General features: G+C 40.0%; 1 protein-coding gene across 15 annotated transcripts in view; it reads right to left on the reverse strand.

Moving 5' to 3' along the window:
* Positions 1-26,821, reverse strand: part of USP54 (ubiquitin specific peptidase 54) — a 120,992-nt gene that overhangs the window by 2,512 nt on the left and 91,659 nt on the right. For 8 of the 15 annotated variants that reach the window (XM_032423942.1, XM_032423944.1, XM_032423941.1 and 5 more), the window contains 11 exons: positions 23,954-24,085; positions 23,419-23,799; positions 22,966-23,197; positions 20,874-21,007; positions 18,756-18,923; positions 16,140-16,259; positions 15,019-15,214; positions 11,589-12,985; positions 4,431-4,549; positions 3,994-4,134; positions 602-788 (listed from right to left, as the gene is read on the reverse strand). In XM_032423942.1, the coding sequence (XP_032279833.1) occupies positions 602-788; positions 3,994-4,134; positions 4,431-4,549; positions 11,589-12,985; positions 15,019-15,214; positions 16,140-16,259; positions 18,756-18,923; positions 20,874-21,007; positions 22,966-23,197; positions 23,419-23,799; positions 23,954-24,085 (3,207 nt within the window). Of the gene's footprint in view, positions 1-601; positions 789-3,993; positions 4,135-4,430; positions 4,550-11,588; positions 12,986-15,018; positions 15,215-15,532; positions 15,615-16,139; positions 16,260-18,755; positions 18,924-20,873; positions 21,008-22,965; positions 23,198-23,418; positions 23,800-23,953; positions 24,086-26,821 lie in introns of those variants that run through there. The other 7 variants (XM_032423948.1, XM_032423951.1, XM_032423947.1 and 4 more) reach the window with 6 other exon arrangements.

Consider the following 26,821-nt stretch of genomic DNA (forward strand, 5'->3'; position numbering starts at 1 on the left):
TCACTAGATGCCAGTAGTACCTTCCCTTTCCCATTGAGAATCCCTGCTTTAAGTAGACTCGGCCTCTTCATGAGGAAGAAAAGTAGCAAATCCTATGGAGGGTGAAAGAAAGCCAGAAGGATGCTATCCACCTTCCCCAAGATTGTCTGGGTCTGTATACACAGCACAGGTATTCCATACACAGGGTCTCTCCAGGTCTCCCATTTACTCCTTGTCCTCCTAGACTATCCCTCAGCTAAGACTCGGGATAGTAGAAGAGAAACTAGCTAATAGAGATGATACTTTCTGTTTTGGGAGGATCCTAAAGACTGGGTATTAACTTCCCTTGGTCACTTAAAAGCTTATCTTATCATGATAGACCCTGTTCATTCTATTGGGTAGTTAGACTAAGGATCAAGACCAGCCAACCATATTAACCAAGTAATGATTCAATCACAATTCATCTTGACTGATATTTGATCTTAAAGTGGTAATTCATATCCCTTCACTACCTAACTTGGGACTCCACCTCCCCCATAGGTGTACTGACTTGATCTTTCTAGGTTGTCTCTGGGAAGGTACCACATTATGGCACATGATAATTAGGTCTGGGGAGAGTTACCTGGGGGTCTATGGGGCTCCCCTGCCATGCTGGGCATCAAGACATCTGGGGACAGGAACTGTGGTTGGGGTGGGTACAGTTGGGGACCAAGGAGAAACACAGGAGGATCATGGATGACAGGGAGGGAAGAGGAGCTGGAACAACGGTGCCCGGTTTCCAAAGGCTTTTTCCTCGCATTTGATGCATCCTTATAGTGAGACAAGACAAAAAAACATAAAGATGAGGATTAACAGCCGGATATGGTTGGGTAAACACAGTGAGGCAAGCAGGGAGAGATGGAGAGGACTGGAGTACCAATATGCCTAGTTCTGTAGAGGGACCCAATTTACTAAGTCACTCTTTCCATCAGCCCCTCTAGGAACATCCCTAGGCCACTACGAACTGGAGACATGGAACTGCAGATCCTCTTCCTTTAACCTGTCTCTCTCATAGCCCTCATCTTCCCAACCCTACCATCTAGGTCTTTGGCAAACTCTTTAATGCTAACAGTAGAATCAGGTTGAGATAGAAATGTAAAAATAGAGAAATAAGAAAGAGAAAAAAAATCGGAAAGCCCAAGAGACTGAAAAAGAAAACTCTGTACACTCTCTAAATACTGGGAACTAAAAATGTATCTCCCTAAATGTACAATCAAGAACTCTACTACTTCACCTTCTCCCCTGTCATTGCTACACTCCAGTCTCCTCTTTTGCCAGTCAAGTTTGTAACCACTGATGCTTGTGTCCTGTTCTGTACTCCACTTGTCATTCACTTTTGTGGCAAAGTCTCAGAAATATCCCCTTTAACACCTAAAACACTAACATGTCCAAGACCAAACCAACATCCTTCCAAATTCCACCTCCTGGTACCACATTTTTCTAAGTCACCTAGATTCAAATGTTGACATTGCCCTTACTTTTGCACTTCTCATCCACGATTCCATTAGTTGCCTTTGTCAAGAAATATCATTTCTACCTATAGGTTTCATATTTAAGCTCAAGTGGACCACTGCAACAGCCTCCAATCTGATCTTCCTATCTCCAGGCCTGCTACTTCCTTATTGTGGCCTGCAAGTTGCTACGTGATAGCAATGCTGATCTTTCTCACTTTATCTCTACCATTCCTATGCCTTTTTCCCTATAACTTTCTTAATGTTCCTCAAACACACCAAGCTCATTCCAACTCAGGGCCTTTTCACTTACTACTCTATCCAAAATAGCCCTGAGAATAACTACTATTACCTTTTTACTCCTTTTCCCCTTGCTTTGTTCTATTCTTCTCAATCACACATTGTTTGGGGTTTACTTGTTTATTGTCTTTCTCTCCTGGTAGAATACAGTTCTTTTTACTCCAGTATTCCCAGCACCCTCAACAGGACCTGGAACATTACAGGCACCTGATAAATAATAAATAAAATAATCTATATACCAGTATATTTTATTTCCTAACTAGGCTGTAAGCTATTCAAGGGCAGAATTTGTGTTATTTCATCAGTGTATGCTCATAGCACCTACCACAGCATGGTACATAATAGGCATTTACCGTACAGCCTAAGGACCAGGTGCCAATCCTCTCAGTATGGGACACAACCAACTATTCCTTTCTTCTGCACAGAAGAAAGTGATGCCACATTTTCCTGGTTTCCCTTTTATCTCTCTGGTCCTCACTCCTTTTAAGGGTTCTTCAGATGAACCACTTAAATATGATATTCATCAGGGATATGTCTTGGCCTCTCTCCTCTTTTCACAATATTCTTTTCCTCTTTTCAATGGCTATGACTCTTGAATCTTGATTTCAAGCTTTTAAGTGTCACATCCAAAGGCCTACCAGATATCACAAGCATAATATATCCAAAATTATACCTATCTTTTCCCTCAAATACATCATTATCAACCCAAGAATTATGGGCCTTGATTCTCCTCTCCCCATATCCAATCAGGCACCAAGTCCCAATGACTTTTACTTCCTCTTTGGCTCTCCAACATGTCCATTTCTCTCTATCCTCCCAAACTCCGTACTGTGGTTCATGATATGACTCTTGTTTATATTCTTCCCAGTCTCATTTGTCAACACTGTCCTTCCCTCGCCAGAATCTAATCCTGCCATACCAAATGAGCTGCTTTTGATTCAGTGAATATCTGCTTCATGTTCCTTTACCTGCTGTATTTGTTTTACTTCCTTCAGGAAGCCTTCCCTGATCTCTCAAATCTGATTTAGATGTCCCTTCTATTATGCTTCCATAGCATTAAATCCTATCATAGTAATTCTTTCTTTATCTGTCTCCCCAGGTAGACTGCAAAGGCCACGACAGCAGGGACTATATCTAGCTCACTCACCATTGTATCCCCAGCACCTAGCACAATACTTAGAACATATGCCCAATAAGCATTTGTTTAAAAGAATGAATCAGTGAATAAATGAATGATATAGAAGTCAGGAGAAAGGAAGCCAACTCCTTAGAAAAATAACAATTTGCCATTAAATTCACTAACAGTACATAAGAACAAATGCTAGGCAAAAACGACCACCTTTCCCAAAAAGAATGGCAAGCTGTTTAGACTTGTTTAGGAAATTCTGAACAAATTGAAAAAAATGACTGTTGCTTGGGAGGGAAACTGGATCTGAAGTACTGGTAGGACAGAGACTTAGTTTTCACTGTATATCCTTTATACCTTTTAATTTTGATATCATGTATTTAAAACTGGTTTTTAAATTTTTATTGAACTGACCTGGTGAACAAGCTTTTAATGCACTGGAGCTTTGCATCCTGACCTCCATTGTAATCAAAACTCAACTTGCCTTAGGCAAGTGTGTGAAATTCTCAAAAGGGTAATTTATAAACCCAGCCACTGAAAGTATTTGAGTTATTGATTTCTGCTGACTTCGGTGTCCCTGTCCCTTTCACCTACAGATCACTGCATTGATTCCATATGAAAAGCCTCAAGGAGGAAGATTTTAAATCATTTTCCTTTTCTTGCTAATGCACATGCTTCATTTTAGCATGAAAGCATACTGGACCCCATTCAATCTTATACTGGAGTGGGCAGGAAAAGGTAAAAACAATACCCCATCCCATGTCTTCCCTTCTTCCCTTGATTAGTGCAATGGGTTTTGACCCAATCAGCAGCTATTGCTTTTGAGACTCAAGGCTACTAGGCTACTAGGACTCTTCTCACCCTAGGGAACCCTATAATATACCTTCCAGAACTGCTACAGGGAAGGGGAATTCCTCTGGGCTCCAACAAAATGTGTGTCAATAAAGTAATGACTATGTGTCATCATTTTTGCTGAGTGCACATGGCTTTCCCCTAAATTACAACTTTTAGTTTCCCCTGCCCCTCCACCTACACTGTACTTTTACCTTAGCAAAAGAAAGAGGGTGCTCTGAATAGATACAGCCTGATTCTACTTACAAAACTGTGGGAAGAGACTGGAGTCTCGTCCCTCTCTGAGACAACGGTGCCACTGAGTCTGTGTAAGATGCAGTGAAAGTTCTCTGCACCGCACTGATCATCTTCCCCATATTCCCTCCTGGGGCCTCGGCAAGGTGCAGCCTTCGAACACACAGACACACACAGGCAGACATGAAACACCAGACCTATGGTTTTCCCACAGACCCTGTCCCCAGGGGTATGGGAGAAAATAGGGTAAGACCTCACTACTAGAGACCTGAATTAGATGCATTTGAAAGGTAGTGGCCATCTCTGCTCAATCACAGACCTTGTTCTCTTCCAAGAGCCCCACGTTACCATGCTCCTGCCTTACCACCAATCCTACCACTCATATCTTTCCACACTTCCTGTCCCAACGCACCACCCCATGCCAGCACTGTAGGACCTGAGGCTGCTACCTGAGAAGCAGGCACTGTGCTGGCTTCATGGAGACTGTGCTCCATTTCTGCTGTTGGGGTCTTTGAGAGACCAAGGCCAGGGGCTGAGTGCAACCTCCTCCCCACACCATCTGCAGAGCCTGAGGAGGAAAACATAAATACAAGTTGAAGCCATCTCTTCTCCTGGAGCCTAACTTCAGCCTGTCAGCAAAAAACAAAACAAAAACAAACAAACAAAAACTCAGGAGTTCTTTTCATGAAATAACAAATATGTATCCCTGAATTGAATGGAGATGTGCTCCTATAATGTAGAAACAGGAGTTTCAGAATATGGATAGTTTCCTATAGGTCAACAAGGGTCTCAGAACAAAGGCTTTGAAGAACTTGTACAGAAGGGGCTCTGTGGAAAGACCGCTGAATGTCCCCATCTTGCCTCATTTCAATTTTTTAAACACAATCAGCTTTGCTTCTGTCAGACTTGTGCCCAAGACTTACAATATATACAGAGGAAACTGTCCAACATAGTTGTTCTCTAGAGTGTCTGTGATGACAAAGGGAACATTATCTTCAGTCTACTCAGGAATTGAAGTGAATATAGTAATCATCTATCAAGCCTCCTCATTTTATGTAACAGGAAAATGAGTTCCAGGGTTTGAAAGGTAGTAAGTAGATTAATCAGAATTAAAATTCAAGTCTCTTGATTTCACTTCCTATTAGTACTGGCAGGAACTCTTCAACAATATTTTGTATGTGTAACGCTCTTTTATTTCCCCATTAGCTTCTCTCAATCACTAACTGCTTAAATTCTAAACAATCACTAAATGCTTATCTCTTCCTCAAAATCTTGCTAGATTATTAAGAACTGCTCCAAACTGGATATGTGACTCCCAAGGGGCTTGCCCCAATACAACTAATTAAGCCTTCCATTCTGAAAGTGCACATGCCCTTGACCTACATTTAATGTATATGTCTATCACCAATTCACATCTTGATTTGATATTTTGATTGTAATACATGTATCTGGCTAAAGGAGGATATTCCTGATACCAAGCTAAAATATTATTCTTAGTATTTCCTGGTACAGAGGTTCTAATACCACCTCAGATTCATCTAGGACCTTTAAAAATACAGATTCCTCTATCTCTCCACAGCCCTGCTGAATCAGAATCTTTGTGGTGAGCCTGGGAATATTTATTTTTAAAAGACTTCCCTGAGGGGCACCTGGCTGGCTCAGTCAGTGAAGCATGTGACTCTTGATCTCCAGGTTAGGAGTTGGCGTAGAGATTATTTAAAAATAAAATATTTAAAAATAAATAAAACAGGGGCGCCTGAGTGGCTCAGCCGTTAAGCGTCTGCCTTCGGCTCGGGTCATGGTCCCAGGGTCCTGGGATCGGGCCCCACATCGGGCTCTCTGCTCGGCGGGAAGCCTGCTTCTCCCTTTACCACTCCCCCTGTTTGTGTTCCCTCTCTCGCTGTGTCTCTCTCTGTCAAATAAATAAATAAAATCTTTAAAAAAAATAAAAATGAAAAAAATAAAACAAAAGGCTTCCCTGAAAAGTATAGGAGAATATCCCTAAACATTGTTGAAGGAAGTTTGAAATGTTATAGTCTTCCAAAAAAATGCTGTTTAGAAATATCCATTAAAATTGAAAATATGATTTACCCTTTTATCCAACAATTCTATTCCAAGGAATAAGAAGCAAAAATACCAGTTTATTGAGGCATTATTTGTAGTGGCCAAAAAACTAGAAATAAAGTAATGCCCGTATAGCAGAATGACTAAATACACTAAGGTATCTACACTATCAAATATGCCCAGCCACTCACTAAAAAGAATGAACTGAGTTAAACTAGATGACTTGGAGGGATTTTCATGAAGGATTGTTAAGTTAAAAGGAAAAGAAAAGTCTGTAATACTATCATGAGGCAAAAAACCCCACTGTATATGTAGGTCTACATAGGATTATATGAACAGAAAAATACAGAAATATGCACATTAGATTATTACCTAGAAGGTGGAGGATAAAAGGTAGGAATTTATGTAAGAGGAGGAAAGATAAATAAGAAAATGTCTACGAAAACAGCATGTATGTTGTCATCCCATTTATGTAAAATTATTTCTATGTTTTTTAAAAAGCCACTCCTTGGGTGACTATGATGGGCAGCCAGATTTAAGAATTACAGCTGTAATGGTTAGAATGTGGTGTTCTTCTAATAAAGTCTGATTATTAGACAAGGAGGTGGCTGCTGGAACCTCCTGAAGGGAATAGACTGATTCTTTTAAAGATATTTCAGCAGAGGTGAAGATGGCTACCTGTAAGGAGTACTGTTGAGGGGATATATGGATTTGATAGAAGATAGAGTTAAGATGATGTCTACTCATGGATCAACAGTAACAAGAAGACAGACTACCAGATATCATGCACTTCCTGATACAAGAAATACAAAGTAGGGGCACCTGGGTGGCTCAAGTGGGTTAAGCGTCTGACTCTTGATTTCAGCTCAGGTCATGCTCTCAGGATCCTGAGATCAAGCCCCCATATGTCCAGTTCCCCAGTCAGCAGGGAGTCTGCTTGAGATTCTGTCTCCCTCTCCCTCTACCCCTGCCCCCTGCTCACGTGTGCACACACACTCTCTCAAATAAATAAATCTTAAAAAAAAAAATAATAATCCAGTAAAATAATCCAGTAAAATAATCCATTATACCTCTATAATATTCTTATTAAAAACAAAAACAAAAACTGAAGGTTGCGTGGCTGGCTCAGTTGGAGGTGTGCAGAACTCTTGATCTTGGGGTAGTGAGTTCAAGCCCCACCTTGGGTGTAGAGATTACTTAAATAAATAAAACTTAAAAAAAAATTGAACCTGACTTTAATCAAGCCTCTAGCCCTAACTACCAGATTACAAAAAAACGAGAAGAACATGTTTTAAAAAAGAAAAAATTACTAGAATATGATCAGTAAAATCTAGAATGTGGATTTGACAAATGACCAAATTTCTTCCATAAATAAGTGCTAAGGGGAAAAAAAAAAAACGGAATTTTATAGGCTAAAAAAAGCCTTGAAACAAATAAACAAAATGCAATGTGTAGATCTTGTTTGAATCCTAATTTGAAATAAACCAACTGTGAAAAGACATTTATGGGATAATTGAAAAAATGGGAATACTGGCTAGTTACTGTATTGTATTAAAAATTATTGTTAATTTTTTAGGTATAATATTATAGTTTTGCCTTTTAAAAAAGAGTCTGTATTTCTTAGAGATACATTCCAAATTGTTTATGGATGAAATAATATAATGTCTGGGATTTGCTTTAAAATAATCCAGTAGAGGGGTACTTGGCTGACTCGTAAGTGGAGTGTGCAACTCTTGATCTCAGGGTTGTGAGTTTGAGACCTAATTAGAGATTATTTAAGGAAATAAAAAAATAAATAAAATAAAACATATATAAATAAATAAACAGTAAAATAATCCAGTAGGGAAGGGAAAGGTTGGGGGGGTGTCTATAGCTAAATCAGAATTGGCCATATGTTGATAACTGGTCAAGATAATCACTGTGGAAGCTAGTGATAAGTATTGGAGGGCTATTGTAACATTTACTCATTACTCTTGAATAGAATTGAAACTTTCTATAACAAAAAGTTATTTTTAAGATGATGTCTGCCTAACTTCAAAATTCTATGAAATTTAGAGATATAGGTCAATGGCAATGTTTATATAACTCTTTAGAAACTATAACGTCAAAATTAGGGGTGCCTGGGTGGCTCAGTCATTAAGCGTCTGCCTTCAGCTCAGGTCATGATCCCAGGGTCCTGGGATTGAGCCCCAAGTCAGACTCCCTGCTTGGTGGGAAGTCTGCTTCTCTCTCTCCCACTCCCCCTGCTTGTGTTCCCGCTCTCGCTGTCTCTCTCTCTGTCAAATAAATAAATAAAATCTTAAAAAAAAAAAAACTATAATGTCAAAATTAATCTGGTCACAAAACAACATATACTGTACAATTCCATTATATCATGTATCCAAAACAGGCAAATCTATAGACAAAATAGATTACAGGTTGCCTGGGGCTGGGGGGAGACAGGGGTAGGGGGAAATGTGGACTGACTACTAATGGGTAGCGGGTTTCTTTTTTTTTTTTTTTTTTTAAAGATTTCATTTATTTATTTGACAGAGAGAGACACAGCGAAAGAGGGAACACAAGCAGAGGGAGTGGGAGAGGGAGAAGCAGGCTTCCCGTGGAGCAGGGAGCCCGATGCGGGGCTCGATCTCAGGACCCTGGAATCATGACCTGAGCAGAAGGCAGACACTTAACGATTGAGCCACTCAGGCGCCCCAGGTAGCGGGTTTCTTTAAAGATTTTATTTATTTATTTTAGAGAGAGAGAGCATGTGCAGGGTGGGAGGGAGAATATAGAGGGAGAGGGAGAGAGAGAGAATCTCAAGCAGACACCACACTGAGCACAGAGCCCAACGTGGGGCTTGATCTCATGACCCTGAGATCACGACCTGAGCCAAAATCAAGAGTGGGACGCTTAACCAACTGAGACACCCAGGCACCCCATGAGGTGATGAAAACACTTTAAAATTGATTGTGGTGATGGATGGACAATTCTGTGAATATACTTAAAAAACAGAATTATACATATTAAGTAGATGAATTGTATGGTATGTAAATTATATATCAATAAAGCTTTTTTTAAAGTAGTAAGTCAGAGAAAAACAAATACTACATGACCTCACTTATATGTGGAATCTAAAAAGAGACAAATTCACTGAAACATAGAATGGTAGTTGACAGCAGCTGGAGGGTGGGGGAAATGGGGAGGTGATGGTCAAAGGATATAATCTTCCAATTTTAAGCTGAATAAATCCTGGGGATCTAATGTACAGGACTGTGACTGTAGTTAACAATATTGCATTATTTACCTGAAAGTTGCTAAGAGAGTAGATCTTAAATGTTCTTACAAAAAAACTACAATTTATCCGTGGTGATGGTTGTATTAACTAACCTTATTGTGGTAATCATTTCAAATATATATATGTCAAACCTTCACATTATACACTTTAACCTTATACAATGTTATTTGTCAATTCTATCAATAAAGCTGGGGGGAGAAAGTACCTTGGTACTTAAAAAATGCTTTACAATAAGATAAAGAGTGACTCCCCTCAAGATATATCCTATCATATACAGATCCTAATTGGCATTTCCCTTCATTATCTATTTCCTGATTTATTCCACCTGATCACTTCTTTATGTCAAAATAAAGGCTAGTTTGGTTTGACAAGGATTTTGAGGACTGACTCATCAGATGGATTTTTTTTAATTAATTTTTGTTCACTTAATATTAAGCAAAAAAGTAATGTTTGGTAGGTACTCTTTCCAAATTGTTTTCAGAAGTATAATCTTCCTGAAGGCTAATTTACCAGTACATATCAAGAAATTTTTAAAAGTAAATAACCTTCAACTGTTATTATCCTTCTAAAAATTTATTCTGAGAAGCTTATCAGAATTGTGGCCAAACACTTACATATAAAGATATTCATCATCTATTTATCTAAAAATTGGAAGTACAGAAAGTATAGTAAAATGGTTGAATATATTACAGTACCTTCATATGCAACATTATTGCCAGTCCTTAAAAGTAGTTTTTTTCAAAGGGAAAATGCTCATGAATATAATGTAAAAATATCATGAGAATAAACTGCATACATATATTGTAACAATTTGTTTTTAAAAACAAAACAAAATATATAGTATATATGCATAAAAAAACAAAGCCAGAAGTAAACTCATGAAATTATGAGTGGGATTATCAATGATTTTTGTTACTTTATATATTTTCAAAAGTATCTACAATGAAAAATTTCCTATTTTGGGTAATGTAAGAGTTTTTTTGTTTGGGTTTTTTTGGTAACATGATGCTTGACATTCAGTTAGTTTAATTTTAATTGTAATATATTCTTTTATATGTGTTTATTATTATTCTTAAAATACTTGACATTTGTATATTCTTTCTCCCTCAGACAGGAAGCTAATTGAGGTAAATGCGAGCTTTTCCTTGTTCTTTAGAATCTTCCCATACTGCCCGGTCCCATGTACCTAGGGAGCACTTAATATAACGTTATTGCAAAGTCTACACTGTGATCCATATCATAAAAACATACCTTAATATCAAATTTTATATTTTTGTAATATCCCCCCACCAACAGCTTCTAGGAACAGCTTCTAGGTACTCAATAAATACTTGTATGGCTGTATTTAAACATCAGTTGGCAGCATGCAAGGAACCTGTTACTGTTATGGAAACTGCCATACTGAGCTAAAGATAAAATTCTGAGTTCAATTTCACAGAATTATATATATCATTTTAAGAGTTGGAAGGCATCTTTAAAACAAATCATTGAACCCATTCTCTAATTTTACAGGTAAAAATTTGGCCATGGGATAGTAAGTGACTTGTCCAAATTTATGCTGACAGTTAATGATGGAACCAGGATAACAGTTCAGGCTTTGGAGTTCTCAAGTACATCAATCTAAGTTATAAATATTCTTCATGTCTTCAGTTTCCAGAACTAAGTCTGTGAAGTACATTTAAGGTGTAGACTTCATTCTTCACACAATATAATCTAAGGGGTAGTCAGTGAACAGGAACCCTACAGGCATACAATCTTGAAAATTCTACACCTGGTAGTTCCTGAAGGGATCAAGGAAGATCTTGATATTTCTGGTTCAGTATGATCTGGAAATGCCACATTGGGAGATATGGCTCAATGTGGGGCATCCTTGTTGCAAGTTGGATCTGGAAGCTGGATCTTGGATTAGTTCAGCTCTTAAGCCATAGAAGGATGACTTTTCTTCTCAGCCTCCCCTACTTCATGCTGAGTCCCTCTCAAAGACCTATGAACCACTCCTTAGCACTACATACTGCAGAAGCCCTGGGCATATACTCATTGATCTCTTCCTTTAGAAGGAGAGAACTAGACCATGATGATTCTACTCTAGCCAGAAAAAGGTCTAGCTCTTGTCCTAAAGTCTTTATGAATAAAGTCAGAAGATCTGCTACCACCTCCTAAGCTGGGGATGTTATCTGGACAGAATGCCACCCCTCTTCTGATCTTGTCCTCTCACTTTTAGCTTTTTTATGTCCCCCACTCCCCCTGCCCATGGTTGCATTCTTACCTGTTTGGTTAAATGAGCGCCAGGCCACATCTTGCTGCCCCCATCCAGAACAGCCAGCTTGAGAAGCCTGAAGACTGGCTTGGTAGAGAGACTCCAATTCTGAGGTTTCCTGCTCTGTGTCTTGGTTCCAATGTGGATGCAAAAGGATGTGGTTTTTTTCTGGATAGGCTACACAGGTATGGGAATCGTGGGGGGAGGACTTCATTCCTGGCCCAGGGACCCCATGTTTAAGTTGAGAATCACAGAGCCTTGTGACATTCACCCAGGAGTCCAAAGGTAAGGAAGTCCCCAAGTCGACACTGTTGCCCAGTTCCTTAGGCCTAGCATCTCTCACTTGAGATGGCTCTCCTTGGTTCATGCTTGGTTCTGCCAACCTGGGCTGTCTTCCCCTAGAAGTTTCACTATTAGGCAGCCCAGAGTACATGGCAAGAGAAGGATAATCAGCAGGCTTTTCCCAGGAAGGTAGTCTGTCCCTACCACCCAAGGAGGATTGTTGTTTTGCCCAAGGCCAATGGCCTTTCCCTTGACCCTGTAGGAAGGGAGGCTTAGAGTCAGAAGGGGAAGAGTTCTTCCTTAGACTATGTGTCAAACTTCTATCCTGGGAACCTGTGCCATCCTTTGTGGAGGCACCTTGCATCCTCTGGAACTGCTCTGCTAGCGAGCGGACAAGCCCCTTTGTGCTGGGAAACTCTGGCCTACAGGGATCCTCACTGCCTCCATCCACTTTTGAAATCAACAAAGTTTTGAGGCTTTTGGCTTGGAAGCATTGGTTAGTTTTCTGCACAGTATCAGGAGAGGGAAGCATAGGTGAGGAAGCAGCAGGCATTACGGGGTGGCAGGCCCTGTACAGGGGAAGGCTGGGCTGAGCTGATGAACTTGAAGGACTACAGCCTAGGCTGTGTGCATCTCCTCTCTCAGAGGTATCTGTTCCAGTTGAGTGTGACCAAGGCATCACCTGGGATGAGACAGCAGGATCCCTCTTTTCTTGGAATAGCTGTTCTTGATCAATGCCTCTTCCTTCTTGTGGGGGGAACCTGGTATAGCTGCTGTTGTCAGCCCTGTAGCCTTGCAGCTTACCCTCTGGTATATCCAATGGTTCCCAACCATAATGAGCATTCTTCTCAGTCCTCCCTGGTGTTTTAGGTAAGGCCTGCCTGTGGAGTGCAGAAGGGTCAATGTTGTCCTCCTCAACTGAAGTCAGAAGGTTTGAGGCAGACCTACTAGGGGAATTGTGCTGGGGGGCAGACAGGGCAGATGACTCTGGGAATAGTGATGAGTGTGACTCATGGCAGGAAGCAGGTGAGTGGATGAAAGAACTGGCCCCAAACTCTGTATTCGTGCAGGGTTCCAGTTGAGCCTCCTGGCTTAACAATACTTGGAGCGAGATAGGCTGTTCACTGAAATAAATGGAGAGAACCAGTCATAAGCTGCCTTAAATGACAAGATCACTTACAAAAAGACCTGTTCATTTGGTTCCCATTTCTAGCCATCCACAAAAGGAATGGTAAAAATAAATAGAGAGACAAACACAAGTAGAGTCAAGAGTTCAGAGGTTCACAAGAGAAGGCAGGCACATGGTCAGCTCACACCCAAGCAAGAGGTAATATTGATCCTCTTTATTAAATGCCCTCTCTAAAGCAGCACACAGTAATATTAAGTGAAGTCCTGGTCAATATTCTTCACTGCCTCTGAAGTCCCATTCCAATCATATTCTTCTTGCAAATTAAAAAACAAAAATTGCTAATCCCACATGCAGATGACATGGAAGGTGAGCAAAGCCTAAAAAATCACTCATACCTGGGGTCCTGAGAGGCAGACCAGCCAAAAGAACCAAAAGGCACATTTACAGAGTACAGGGTAATTTGGGTTCATGAGATTACACAGAATTCAACCACTTCAAGTGTGTTTTCATAATCTGGATTTGGTTGCATTATTCACTGAGATATTTTCCCAAAGTAATGCACTGTGACTCTCTTGAGATTTGGGAGTAAGACTAGAAATTGACTGCATTTACCAGGCTTCTTACTAATTGTTTTGTATTTCTGACCTAAAAAACTCAGTGTTAGAAGCACTTAAATAAAAGCCTCAATTACTCACATATATCAAGTGGTGTAAGTTTTCTAGAAAGAGTTTAGCTGCCTAAATTGCTTATATTCAAAACATATCTCTCATCAGCTTCTCAGATCAGCATTCAACTACTAGATATACTGTAGGAGAAATGAAGAAAAAGGAAGATCCTAGCTATTAGCATTAAATTTGAATGATAACATACTATCAACTTTTGTGGGTATAGCCACCCAGTTACCCTTACAACATTATGAAGAATATATCATTATACTTATGGAGCAGACCTAATGGAGTGAAACAGGCCTGGATTTGAAGTCCACACATCTACCACTTACTAGCTGAACAATCTTGGGTACCTTATGTATTTTATACTCCCTGAGCTTTATAAAATATCGCTAAGTGACAGTCCCTATCTCCTAAAGTTACTGCAAGAATTAAAGTGTTTAGCTTAGTGCCTGGACAATAAATGGGGTGCCTGGGTGGCTCAGTCAGTTGAGCGTCTGACTCTTGGTTTCAGCTCGGGTCATGATCTTGGAGCGCTGGGCTCTGCATTCAGTGTGGAGTGTGGTTGAGATTCTCTCTTCCCTCTCCCTCTGCCCTCCCCCAGCTCTAGCTTGCTCTCTCTCTCTCTAAAAATAAATAAATCTTTTTTTTAAAAAAAAAGAAGGGATCAAGGAAGTTCAATAAATGTTGAAGTAAGTAATGTTCAACATTTGAATGTTCAATAAATGTTAGCTGTTTTTTTAGTATTTATATTCTGGGAACTACTTAGGCCTATTAACAGCGAAAATTAATTTTAACTTAAATCTATGTATTATAAATAGAACCAAATTCAAGAGCTAAAGTGTGAAAACTACACCAATGGCCCCAGGGACTTTTTTCCTATTGCTGCCCATAGCAAAGCAAAACAAAGGGAATCTTTGTGTCTCTTCTCTATGGTTCAATCAGAGCAAAGCCTGCTTTCTCTGCTTCCACCAGGGACAGGAAGCACTGAAATCCCCAAAACAAACCACATGGTTTCTACTGCAATAGAGCTCCAATTGCCATGTCTGAGAACATAATATGTACAAATTTAATAATCGTGTTGTTACACAAGTCCAGGGATAAACTCACCCACAGGAAATATGGACAAATGGTCTATTTATTATGCCATACTTTCTGTATCTTTCTAGGAACTATTAAGGAAAGGACCAGCAGTGGGATGAGCTTTTTCTGGTGTATGTCTGGCCTGAGAAGAAAATCTTTCCAGAGGACTCTTCTCTGTCCCCTGCAGTCACCAAAACAAGGAGAGCTCTGACCATGGAGTACCCATGGTCATTTCCTCCCCTGGTGTCCATAAACTACAGTGGATCCCAGGCACTACCTTGTTGGCTGAGGGAGGGCTGCCCCCTGCGAGGGGAGGCAGGCTGAGGGCTGCGACGGCCGCGGCGATGATTGCTGCTGCTGCATGCGCTCCTGCAGGCTCCGTGCTTTTCGAATACTGTTTTGCAACTTCTTATCGACTAGGGCTCTGCTGTGCGTGCTAGAGCTGGCACCATGCAGGGCAAGTCTTAGTTTAGCTAAAATGCAAAAGAAAATATAGCAGAAACAGAACACAAAATACAAACAAAAATAAAAATAAAATTGAACCAAAAATGAGCAAAGATATGCAGTAAAACTCAAAATATGCAGCAGGAATGCAAGGCGTGGACCATGCACATACTGTCCAGGGTAAAGAGCTGGCTCTGGCTCTAAGGAACATTCATGGAAGCCATGGAGGCCAAACAGGTTAATTCGAATTTAAAAAAAACAAAACAAAAAGTTAAACTAAAATGAGTCAGGAAGAGAAACTGGTGCTTCCGTCTTAGAGACTGCCACTCTCGTCCTTTGCAACTGACCTGTCCGACTCTGGTCTCCACACTTTGCTCCCAACTTCCCCTTCCCGACAGCCAACAGCAGAAATAAGATCCAAATCTGCATCTGTCTTTACAGAACACAGCTTCTTGTGGGTCACATTTAAGAACCAGATACAAATTCTAAGCCTTAGTCCTTCACTGTAACTTTATGGTGCAGCATACCAGGAAAGCAGGGGAGAAACATGAATCAAATATGCCGTGCAAAGTCACAGGCCTGGGAAGTCGAGGTCAATATACTCATTTCTTCTTGCCATAAGCTCCACCTAGCTAGTCAGTAACTAGAGAAAGAGCAGACTAACCTCAAATCTGAGGTCTAACTTTATCTTGGGATAAGAAAGTAAGCATGGCTGGATAGTTCATCTGTGGACTCCAGCTGAGGTTATTCCAGTAAATATCCACAGGCCACAGTGACAGCATGTGGCACACTTAGAAATCTGAAGGGCAAAGAGAGCCTAAAGGACCTCAGTTTGGGAGAGTGACAGTGAGGAGACAAAAAAGCTGTTTTCATCCCATCTGAGTGATGACTCTAACGATACCTATCCCGAGGTTAGCCAAAACTGCCATAGCGCTAGCAGTCAGAGTTACTTACAGATAGCTTCGTTACAGAGAGCCAAAGCGGCAGCACAGTCTCCCTTCTGTTCCAGATGCAGCGACTCTTCAAACACTGAATCTGCCTCTTGCAAGGACCTCTCAAAGCCGTCACTCCTCCCTGAAAGGGCCAGCACTTTTCATTTTCATTACAGTTCGTTCCAACTTTTTCTATGTAGTGATGTTTCCCTTCAGTGCACATAGCTCCTTGCTGCTGAGCCTTTGATCTACCCTTATTCTAACTCTCCATTACTATGAAGAATTCTCTGAAACATGCAGGACATCTGTTTTTACCTTAACCAAGACATTGCCAAGGCCATGAAAGAGGAGTATGTCATTATCCACCACATATTCCAATTCCAAGAGCTCTTAAGGGACCCTCAAGAAAAGAACAGAATATTGTCTACAGCAGAAGGGTAGATTCTTATGCCTGGAACTGATCTGTTTTTCCACAGTGCAACAAGATACATCTTACCAACCAGTGTCAGAATGTCCCAGACCTCCACGGAGACCTCTACTGTTACATTAAGGCAAAAGTGGCTTCACGACTCTGTGGAAAGCCATCTGTAAAACTTCTTTCCTACATCAATTCACAGTCCTCTCTGTGCCACCCTCAGCTGGAAAGTTAGTACACCTCTTGGGCACAGGTGCTCTATAGTTCCTAACCTCAATATATCTAACAAGGCAGTTGAACAGCCCTTGTTGGTTTGCAAGCACACACTTTTCATCAGCAGTGCTAAGTATTTTCTATCATCATACCCTTGCCTGCCAAACTGACTGCAAAAGTCACTTTCCCATACAGTGAGAGTGAAATATTCCTTCCTCTGAAAGGAAATGTCTACCGAAGCAGGCACAAAAGAGTTCAAGTACAGTGCCAGATGAAAAAGCAAGAATGTACTGTAAGGGCAACTTTTGTAAAAGAACACTCAAGTTTAGGTACCCCCTTGGCTTTTACTCACTCATAACCATAAATTGGTAGTAAGCCATATTGTAAATTCACCCATGATCAGGATTAATGATGAGTTTTCACAAGCTCACAAGAAAAAATATCAAAATGTCAGAGTCATTTCTCTCATAATGTCCCCATCCTCCACTTACCTCCAGCTGGACATGGTAAGAAAGGCTCTTCCAAACCCCTAACATTCACTCCCTAATTCACTGGGGTTTTTAGAGAGCAATGGGAAGGCAGTGGAAGTAGTAAGTTGGCTCTGAAGAACCGGGCATTCAGGTCTGTCAAGAGATAATGGGTACCCCACACTCCAGGCCTAAAGTTTTGTCATAATATTTGACATAAACTAAATCTATACAATCTTTATAATCAGAGATGGTAGTGAGAGCCATTAAAACGAAAAAAGTTCTCTATAGATATACAGGCAGACTATAGTTGATCAATCACTATACTAGATTTGAATTCTAATGTTCTAGAATCTTAGTACTCCATTCCTTGCTCTTCCAGGAGATTGTGAATCAAAGTGTATGGAGAATTGACAATGAAATGTGGCCGGAAGGATTCTCTCTCAACTTTCATGTACTGCCCAATTAACAGAGGAAGGAAAAAAGGTAAGGGAAGGAGATGACAAGACTCCTCCTTCAGAAACAATATAAACCTGATACCCAAATGCGACATAGCTTGAGGATGAAAAGGAAGAGAAGACTATCCAAATATAGGGACAACTAAGGAACTAGGAATTTAAAACTAATTTGGAAACAGATACAATGCCTTGGGAAATATAAAGCAACAATTGCCTCAAATCAAAAGACAGTAGGATTAGAGGAGAAAAATGGTCCCCAAATAGGCCCAAACTAGCCCACTAAGCTTCTCTAAGTGGGTTGACAAAAAGTAGGAAGTGGTCAGCAGGAAAGCAACCACCCAAAACAGCACTGACTCCTATTCTTTGCACTGCTGTAGCATAATTTGTTACATCTGGGGATTCTGAATAATAAGAACAAAAAATTCATTTCACAGAAAGAAAAACAGAGATATAAGTTTCAGGAGTCTACTTAAGGTATATACCTCAGTCATTTTAAACTCCTATTTTGAAGACTAGTCTCTTCTGGTACAAAATGACATCCTAAAGCAATTGAAGGAAAAAAGTAACTAGTGTGGCGCAGTTGGGGAAGCCTTGTAAAGTCCATGAAAACTGTATGAGATTGGGAAATGAGTCATCAGAGGATCAAAAGAAAATCAAGCTTTGTGTTCTTAGAACCTGCTTGGTAGACCTACTTCCTTCAGGCTTCAGGTGGGCAATTTCAAGGGTCTATTTCTGCCCAGCAAGTAGAATTTCCCTCATCAGTGTCGCTCACTCACTGTCCTGTTCTGCTGTTTCTGAATGGTGACTAGTTTTATTTACACCTTCTATAGATATTCATGGGAAATATTTTTCATGAACAATATACTATCTCTAAACTATAGACTTTCAATAGATGAGCCCAAAATCAGTGCCTGTCTTCCAATCAATAGGCTTGTCACCTCCTACTTTCACTAGTTCTCACTAAAATGAGTGAATTATGATAAAACACAACTTAGCTAAATAGAAGACAGGAATTTACAAACCTGAATATTTTTTTCCCTCTCTCTCTGTCCCCATCACCTACAACCTATGCTCACAACAATTACCCTGATTCTGCAGTTCATCCAAGTCCATGAAGCGGCTGGGATGAGGATTAAACCCTTTAGCTGCCTCTAATTCCTTCTCCCGTTTCCTTCGAAGTTCCTGTTCCTGGGCCCTCCTGGCCACTTCCTCCTGCAGTTCATCCAGTTCGCTTTTGGAAGATATCTCCCCACCTGAATACAAGCAAGGGAGAAGAGAAATTGTCACATTTCCATAATTAAGACTAGACACCTGCTGCATTTATGGCCACTATACTGCCTTTCCTTTGGAACTCTTGATTCAATTTGGAGTTCATGTTTTGGACAGTGCTTTCCACATCAGATTCAGGGTGAAATCTGGGCTATGAATTATAATGATGATTGTAAAATATTTACTGAGTGGCTTTATTACAACAATAACAATGTGAAAACTAACATTTGTTGAGCATTTACACAGTTTTAAGCACTTTTACATATATTATTTCATTTAATTCTCATGACAACCTATGAAGTAGATACTATTATTGCCCACATTTAGGAATGAAGAAACAGAGACACAAAGAGAATAAATAACTTGCCTAAGGCGACAAAGATGGTAAATGGTAGAGCTGAACTAAAGTCAAATAGGTTAAATTCATAATCCATGCTCTTAACCATTAGACAGCACTCAGCTATGTGTTGCCACTAACTCACTGGGAATCTTCAAGCAAGTCAATTTCTCAGACTTAACTTCCAACATCTCTTTAAAGAGTTTGTAAAATATCCAATAAAAAAAAAGTTTGTAGGGGTGCCTGGGTGGCTCAGTCACTTAAGTGTCGGACTCTTGGTTTCGGATCATACCATGATCTCAGGGTTAAGAGACTGAGCCCCGTGGCAGGCTCTGCACTCAGCTTGGAGTCTGCTTGAGATTCTCTACCGTCTCCCTCTGCCCTTCCCCCCACCCGCTTGCTCTCTCTAAAAATAAATTAATAAATCTTTAAAAAAAAAAAGTTTGTGGGGTGCCTGAGTGGCTCAGTCATTAAGCGTCTGCCTTCAGCTCAGGTCATGATCCCAGGGTCCTGGGATCGAGCCCCACATTGGGCTCCCTGCTCGGCGGGAAGCCTGCTTCTCCCTCTCCCACTCCCTCTGCTTGTGTTTCCTCTCTCGCTGTCTCTCTCTCTGTCAAAAAATAAATAAAATCTTTAAAAAAAAATTTTAAAAAAGTTTGTAAAATATCAGTAAAAATTCAATTTTATAAATGTCTATAGATGGAACCAAATAGACCTAAAAGGATGTCTATGATATATTAAGTGAAAAATCAAGCGACAGAATAATATGTATAGTACGACTTCATTTTTTTTTTTTTAAAGATTTTATATATTTGTCAGAGAGAGCATGAGAGAGCGGCAGGCAGAGGGAGAAGCAGGTTCCCTGCTGAGCAGGAAGCCTGATGCGGGACTCGATCCCAGACCCTGGGATCATAACCTAAGCCGAAGCAGACACTTAACTGACTGAGCCACCCAAGCATTCATTTTATTTTTTTTTAAAAATGGTGGTAATAAACTTACCTATATACTTGTATAGGCATGGAAAAAAATGTAGAAATATATATACCCTGATGAGGGAAAGGGCAGGTTGAGGGAGGGATTACGAGGGAGTATGAGGACACAAGGCACACTCAAGAAGGGAAAAGAAAACAGGGATACCGGACAGGATAAGGATAGGTTTGACTTACTTATTCCCCAGTTATGCCCATAGCCTTCATGTCTCCCTTTGTCATCTCAACTCATAGAACTAAACAATAAGAAATCCATTCTCGTGAGGCTTCCTCTATTCCAAGGGAAAAATCCTAAGAACTTATTCTTCTGAGGATTGCAGGTGCTACTGACACTGTTCACCATATTTCTGTTCCTTCTTATTCCCACAAGGGCTCTCCCCAAGTTGTAAAGAACAATCAGGCAGGCCATGATGAAGAACAAAAGATAGATAAATCCAAAGATGGAATGGCTCAAATGCCTCCATATTTACTGATGGAAACTCCAAGTTACTGATGGAAAACTTAAAGTACAACTGTCCTCTAATTTCAAATGTGCTCAGGTAAGGCTATTTTCCAAATAGAATTGGCAGTCAAATCCACTCCTCCAAATCCAGTGTCCTTCTGCTTACCTGACAGGGGCTGATTCTTTGTCCAGCTACTCCTGGATGCTATGGAGTCTGCATCCAGTATGCTACTGCTGTGAGACTTTGGGATGTGACGCCAGGAAGGTGCCAACCCAGCTGATCTCTTAGCACTTGGATCCCTTCAAAAGACAAACCAGAGTTTAGTGAAAACATCAGAAGGGTGATAACTTGCAACATTCCTAGGACTAAATTCCCTCAAAAAACAATAAAACAGGGGCTCTTGGGTGACTCAGTTAGTTAAGCATCTGCCTTCAGCTTGGGTCATGATCTCAGGGTCCTAGTATTGAGCCCCACGTCAGGCTCTCTGCTCAGCGGGGAGCCTGCTTCTCCCTCTGCTGGCCGCTCCCCCTGCTTGTGCTCACTCTCTCTCTCTCTCTCTCTCTGACAAATAAATAAAATCTTCAAATAAATAAATAAAATCTTTAAAAAAAAAATAAAGCATCAAACTAATATATAAAGTATCTGCTAAACTACTTCTGAAAGTAGTTCCCCCATCTTATCTCACCTCATTCACATTTTGTGCATCTAGCACAGTAACTGGCACAAAATTTATTTAATGAATTAATAAACATAAGCTCACATATGAATTGCCTTCCTCTTTCTTATACTTCTGTAGCCATCTTCTCATGTGTAAACCTCAACAGGTGATTGGACAGTTCTGGATCCCATGTCGAGGGATAAGCAGTGGGAAAATACGAGGATGTGATTATCACCCTTGTAGAAGATATAATCACTCTTTGCAAAGCAGCAACTCTGTTAAGAAACTTGCCTCTGTGGCAACTCAGTATAAACAATATATGAAGATCTGAAATTTATAAAGCAAACTAGGCCCTATGAACAAGGAACAATGAGCACTATTAAATCATCATTGTTGGGATGCCTGGGTGGCCCAGTCGGTTAAGCATCTGCCTTCAGCTCGGGTCATGATCCCTGGGTCCTGGGATCGAGTCCCGCATCAGGCTCTTTGCAAGGAGCCTGCTTCTCCCTCTGCCTGCCGCTCCCTCTGCTTGTGCTCTGTCTCTCTCTCTGTCTCAAATAAAGATAAAAAACTTTTTAAAAAATAAATAAAAATAAATCATCATTGTTATCTTTTGTAAGTATGAATACCATTGGCTTATAAAACACAGAATCCCTGTGACCCTTATAAAAAAGGAAACTATCCTAAATAAAAGAATAAAAAACAGCTGTATTTTCTCTCTGGGCATAGAACTATATTTTGATTCACTAATTCTTCCATTACAAATTATTTGCTAAATAATTATTTTACATATAATAAAGTTCTCTCCTTTCTCAAATGTCTTTGCTCCTTCTTCCAGCAGAGGGTGCTGTTGTCATAGAAAGTTGACAGAGCACCCCCATGTTTATCGCAGCATTATTTTCAACAGCCGAGATATGGAGGAAGCACCATCCTAAGAGATGAATGGAAAAGAAGATAAGGTATATATGCACAATGGGATATTACTGAGCCATAAAAAAAGAATGGAATTTTGCCATTTACGACAACATGGATGGACCCAGCGGGTACTGTTGTGCTACGTGAAATAAGTCAGACAGAGAAAGACAAATACTGTATGATTTCACTTATCTGTGGAACCTAAAGAACAAAACAAATGAACAAAGAAATAAAAAACAGAAATAGAATCACAAATACAAAAACAAACTGGTGGTTGCCAGAGTAAAGAAGGTTGGGGGAAGGGTGAAATAACTGAGGGAGATTAAGAGGTACAAACTTCCAGTTATAAAATAAGTCACGGGGATAAAAAGTACAGCATAGAGAATATAGTCAATAATATTGTAATAATATTCTATGGTGACAGATGGTAACCACATGTACTGCGGTGAGCATAGTGTAATATACAGAACTGTCCAATCACTATGTTGTACACCTAAAACTAATATAACATAGCATATCAACTTTATATCAATTTTTAAAAAAAGAAAGAAAGTTGATAAAGTAAAATATTTTGCCCACAAGATGGTAATGAAGTCCATTTCTCCACCCGTCTGAGTTGAAAAGCCTCTTGGTGGCTCACATTGCTGTAAGGGACAATGCCACTATCCAAAGGCCAAACAATACCTGCAGACACTAGAGCTCTCAGGCAGGGCTGCATCCAGGCTGACAGGGCTGCTGCTGTTCCTCTCACTGCTCTCATAGCCAGATTCCATTCGCTGTATTAGGCGAGGGTGCTGTTCTAAAAGGTGAGAGCCTGGCCGTGCTGGGCCCCAGGGCTTGTACTGGGGGCTTGGTCCACCAGTTTTAATGTCGTAAGCCGGTGGCTTGCTTAGTTCATCTGGTGTAAATTCTTTAGCTATCCCGATCAAAGGACAAGTATGGAAAAGGAGGTAGATTTAGCATCTGCCTCAAATTAAGACATAACCAACCCCTCCCTCCAGCTACTCCTTCACTGAACTCCTATCTCCAAAAAGCTCAACATCAGCATAAAAATGTACCTTGCTTAGTCTACCAGAAAAACAAATACATAAGTCAACTTTATTCAAAAGCCCAATTCTTCCCTAATTATCTCCTCACCTGAATCCTCAGAAAAGGGGCTAAGCTGGGTATAGCCACAGTGCTTCCTTTTGTCCTTACTAAATATGCTGTCAATATTCAGAGACTCCCGTTTGGGTCTCCACGTTGGACGATACTTGCTAGAAGAACTGGATTTTGACTCACTGCTGGTACTCTCTACTTCCCAGTCACGAGAGTGTAAAGACAGGTTCCTAGGAGGCTTTTTGTCAGTCTGGTCTCCTCCCTTCCCCACACAGGGAGATCCTAGGTTGGTCTGAGAAGCCAGGGATGGTCTGTTGTGAATCATATTGCTAACTGTCTCTTTAAAATCTCTTAGTCTATTGGTGCTGCTGGATGGTTTAGAGGCATTCCTAGGAGCCTGTTTCTCTTTCAGTGTTTCTCCTAAAAACACAAAGAATTAAACAAATACAAATGTTTAAAATGATCATAGATACCCAGACCCCAACGTATGAAAGCAGAAAGGTAAAGCCAGTATGGAGTATGACACAATTTGCCAGAGTGAATGAAGAAAGACAAACAGTGCAGAGTGGCTTGCCTTCACTGTGGTACCCAGAGGCCTGTGGCTCATCGCCTTTCCTCCTAACCCGGCCAGAGCTCCTCTTGCGTTCTATCAGTGACCCTTTCTTGGATGTGAGTTTCTGATTACATTCACTATCAGTCAGGTGTCCTGAAAGAACAAGGAAATGGGGGTAAGCTGGTATCTGAGACTGACCTCCATCTTCTTGAGAACCTAGTCTCCCTTTGGGATTCATAGCAGTGCCACAAATTTAGTATACCCAAGAATCAGAAGCTGTAGGGGCCAAGACTATCTGATTTAAGCGTAGCAAGAATCACTCAATAGATAAATGCAGAGAAGCTCAAGTATTTAATGGGAGCTTGCAAATTTACAATGCCTCCTGAGCAATTACCAGTCTTGATCCTGCTTGTAATCTTTCCCAGTGACCCAGGACACATTACTTGGTAATTTTTAAAAGGTGACAGTTTTAAAGATGTATAAAAATGTCATGTAATCAACATATTTTCACTCTCATAAATAAAAGACAGAGCTTTCCTTTCATTTAGCAACACATACCAAGCAAAGCCTCATTTTCATTATATCTGGTATTGGCCCAGGTGCCCCAGCCTTTGCCCACAAGAGCTCTGATTGTGGGTGGCTTTAAGATTCAGTTCTAAATCTTCCTTAAATGTGAATCATTTAAAAGGACATTTGAACTTTGAATAATTCTCATTCCCATCCCCAATGAGTGCTTTACCAAACCAGGCTTCACCCAGAGATTACACCTCATAATTCCTCAGTACTGATCTCTGGGAAGCCCAGGAGATTTGGGCTCTTTTACATAACTTGCTCTGCTTCATGCCCACAGGATGTAAATGTATAAGTTGATAACAGCCAAGGTCAGATTCTAAAGGATATAATCATCTAAACTGCTGGAAGCCAAAGGTGAATTAAGCAACTGAATTAAATTAGAAAACAGGTTTAGAGAAAATCCTCTAGGTTCTCAAATGCACCAAGAGCTAATTTGTTTTCATATGTTAGTATATGAAAATTTTTGTACATATTCAGGTATTAGCAGTGTAGTGATATGGCTACCTATTTTCAAGAAATTACCAATGTAATCTTTTTTTTTAAAAGATTTTATTTATTTATTTGACAGAGAGGTAGAGAGAGAGCACAAGTAGGCAGAGCAGCAGGCAGAGGGAGAGGGAGAAGCAGACTCCCCGCCGAGCGGGGAGCCCGACGTGGGGTTTGATCCCAGGGATCATGACCTGAGCCGAAGGCAGCCGCTTAACTGACTGAGCCACCCAGGCACCCCCTCAGTGTAATCTTTTATTGCTTTTATCTGATCCTTTGCTACCTCTGGGCCCAAAAGGAAGATTTAAGAAAGGAGGAAATCACTTGGAGCAACTAAATCTGCAAATGTTAAACCGATGGGAGTATGTTCCCCTACCCCCAACCATCCACAGACCTTTAACATAAGCCTGACTCTCCTGGAAAATATGCCTTGTTTATCCTGTTATTTGGCTTCTCCCTGATTCACAGTTTCAGAAATACAGTCTAAAAAAAAAAAACTCACTTTGCAGTAGTCATCTATGCAATAGTCATCAAAAGAAATCCAACATGAATCTAACCAAACCTCTAGATCCAACTGCCAATTTACAAGAAATACAGAGAACAGAGAAACATGCTAGAGTTTACCATAGGAATATAATCAGCAAACTTCAGAATGTGGGCAATCTATAGGACAAACTACCTAGTTGTTCAACAATCAGCTGCAAGGAAAAATAGAGAAACCTATAGTTTAAAAGAAACGTAAAAGACTTATCAATCTGTCCCAATGTGTAAACCTCACTTGGATTCAGAATCAAGCATACAAACCATTAAAAAATTATGAAATTTACAAGATATTTGTGTGTTTGAACACTCATTGGTTATTTAGTGGTTTTTAGGAATTATTAATATTTTTAAGTGTGATAATGATAAAAATGATTTCTTCTTTTAGAGATACATACTACAAATATTTATGGAAAAGGTGAAATAATATCTGGAATTTGTTTCAAAATAATCCAGGAGTAGGGGGAGTGGGTAGAGGTACAGATAAAACTAGATTGGCCATGAGTGATAATTACTGACACTAGGCGATGAGTCTATGGAGGGGCAGTATAGTGTTCTGTATACTTGTGAAAATGTTTAAAATTCCCTATTTTTTTTAAAAAAAGTACTTACCCAAAGATTATAAAAATACTAATTCAAAGGGATACATGCACCCTGATGTTTATAGCAGCCTTATCTACAATAGCCAAATTATGGAAACAGCCCAAGTGTCCATCAACTGATGAGTGAATAAAGAAGATATGGTATATCATATCTATGTGTGTGTATGTGTCTATATAGATATACACATATACACATAGATATACATGTATAGATATATATACATATATACACATATACACACATAGATATGATATACCATATCTTCTTCATACATATATATGTATGTATGTGATTGTATGTATATATATACATATATGTGTATATATGTATACATAATGTTCCATAATAGCCAATGTATAAAGAAGATACCATATCTTCTCGGCTATTATGGAATATTACTCAGCCATAAAAAAGAATGAAATCTGGCCATTTGCAACAACATGGATGGAAACAGACAGTATTATGCTAAATGAAATAAGTCAGTCAGAGAAAGACAAATACCATATGATTTCACTTATATGTGGAATTTAAGAAACAAAACAAATGAGCAAAGGGGGAAAGAAAGAAAGAGGCACAGCAAGAAATAGAGTCTTAACTGAAGAGAACAAACTGATGGTTACCAGAGGGGAGGTGGGTGAGAGGATGGGTGAAATAGGTGATGGGGATTAAGGAGTGCCACTCATTGTG

Source organism: Phoca vitulina, unplaced genomic scaffold (assembly GCF_004348235.1).
Source record: "Phoca vitulina isolate PV1807 unplaced genomic scaffold, GSC_HSeal_1.0 scaffold29, whole genome shotgun sequence".
In the NCBI taxonomy this organism is placed as follows: Eukaryota; Metazoa; Chordata; class Mammalia; order Carnivora; family Phocidae; genus Phoca; species Phoca vitulina.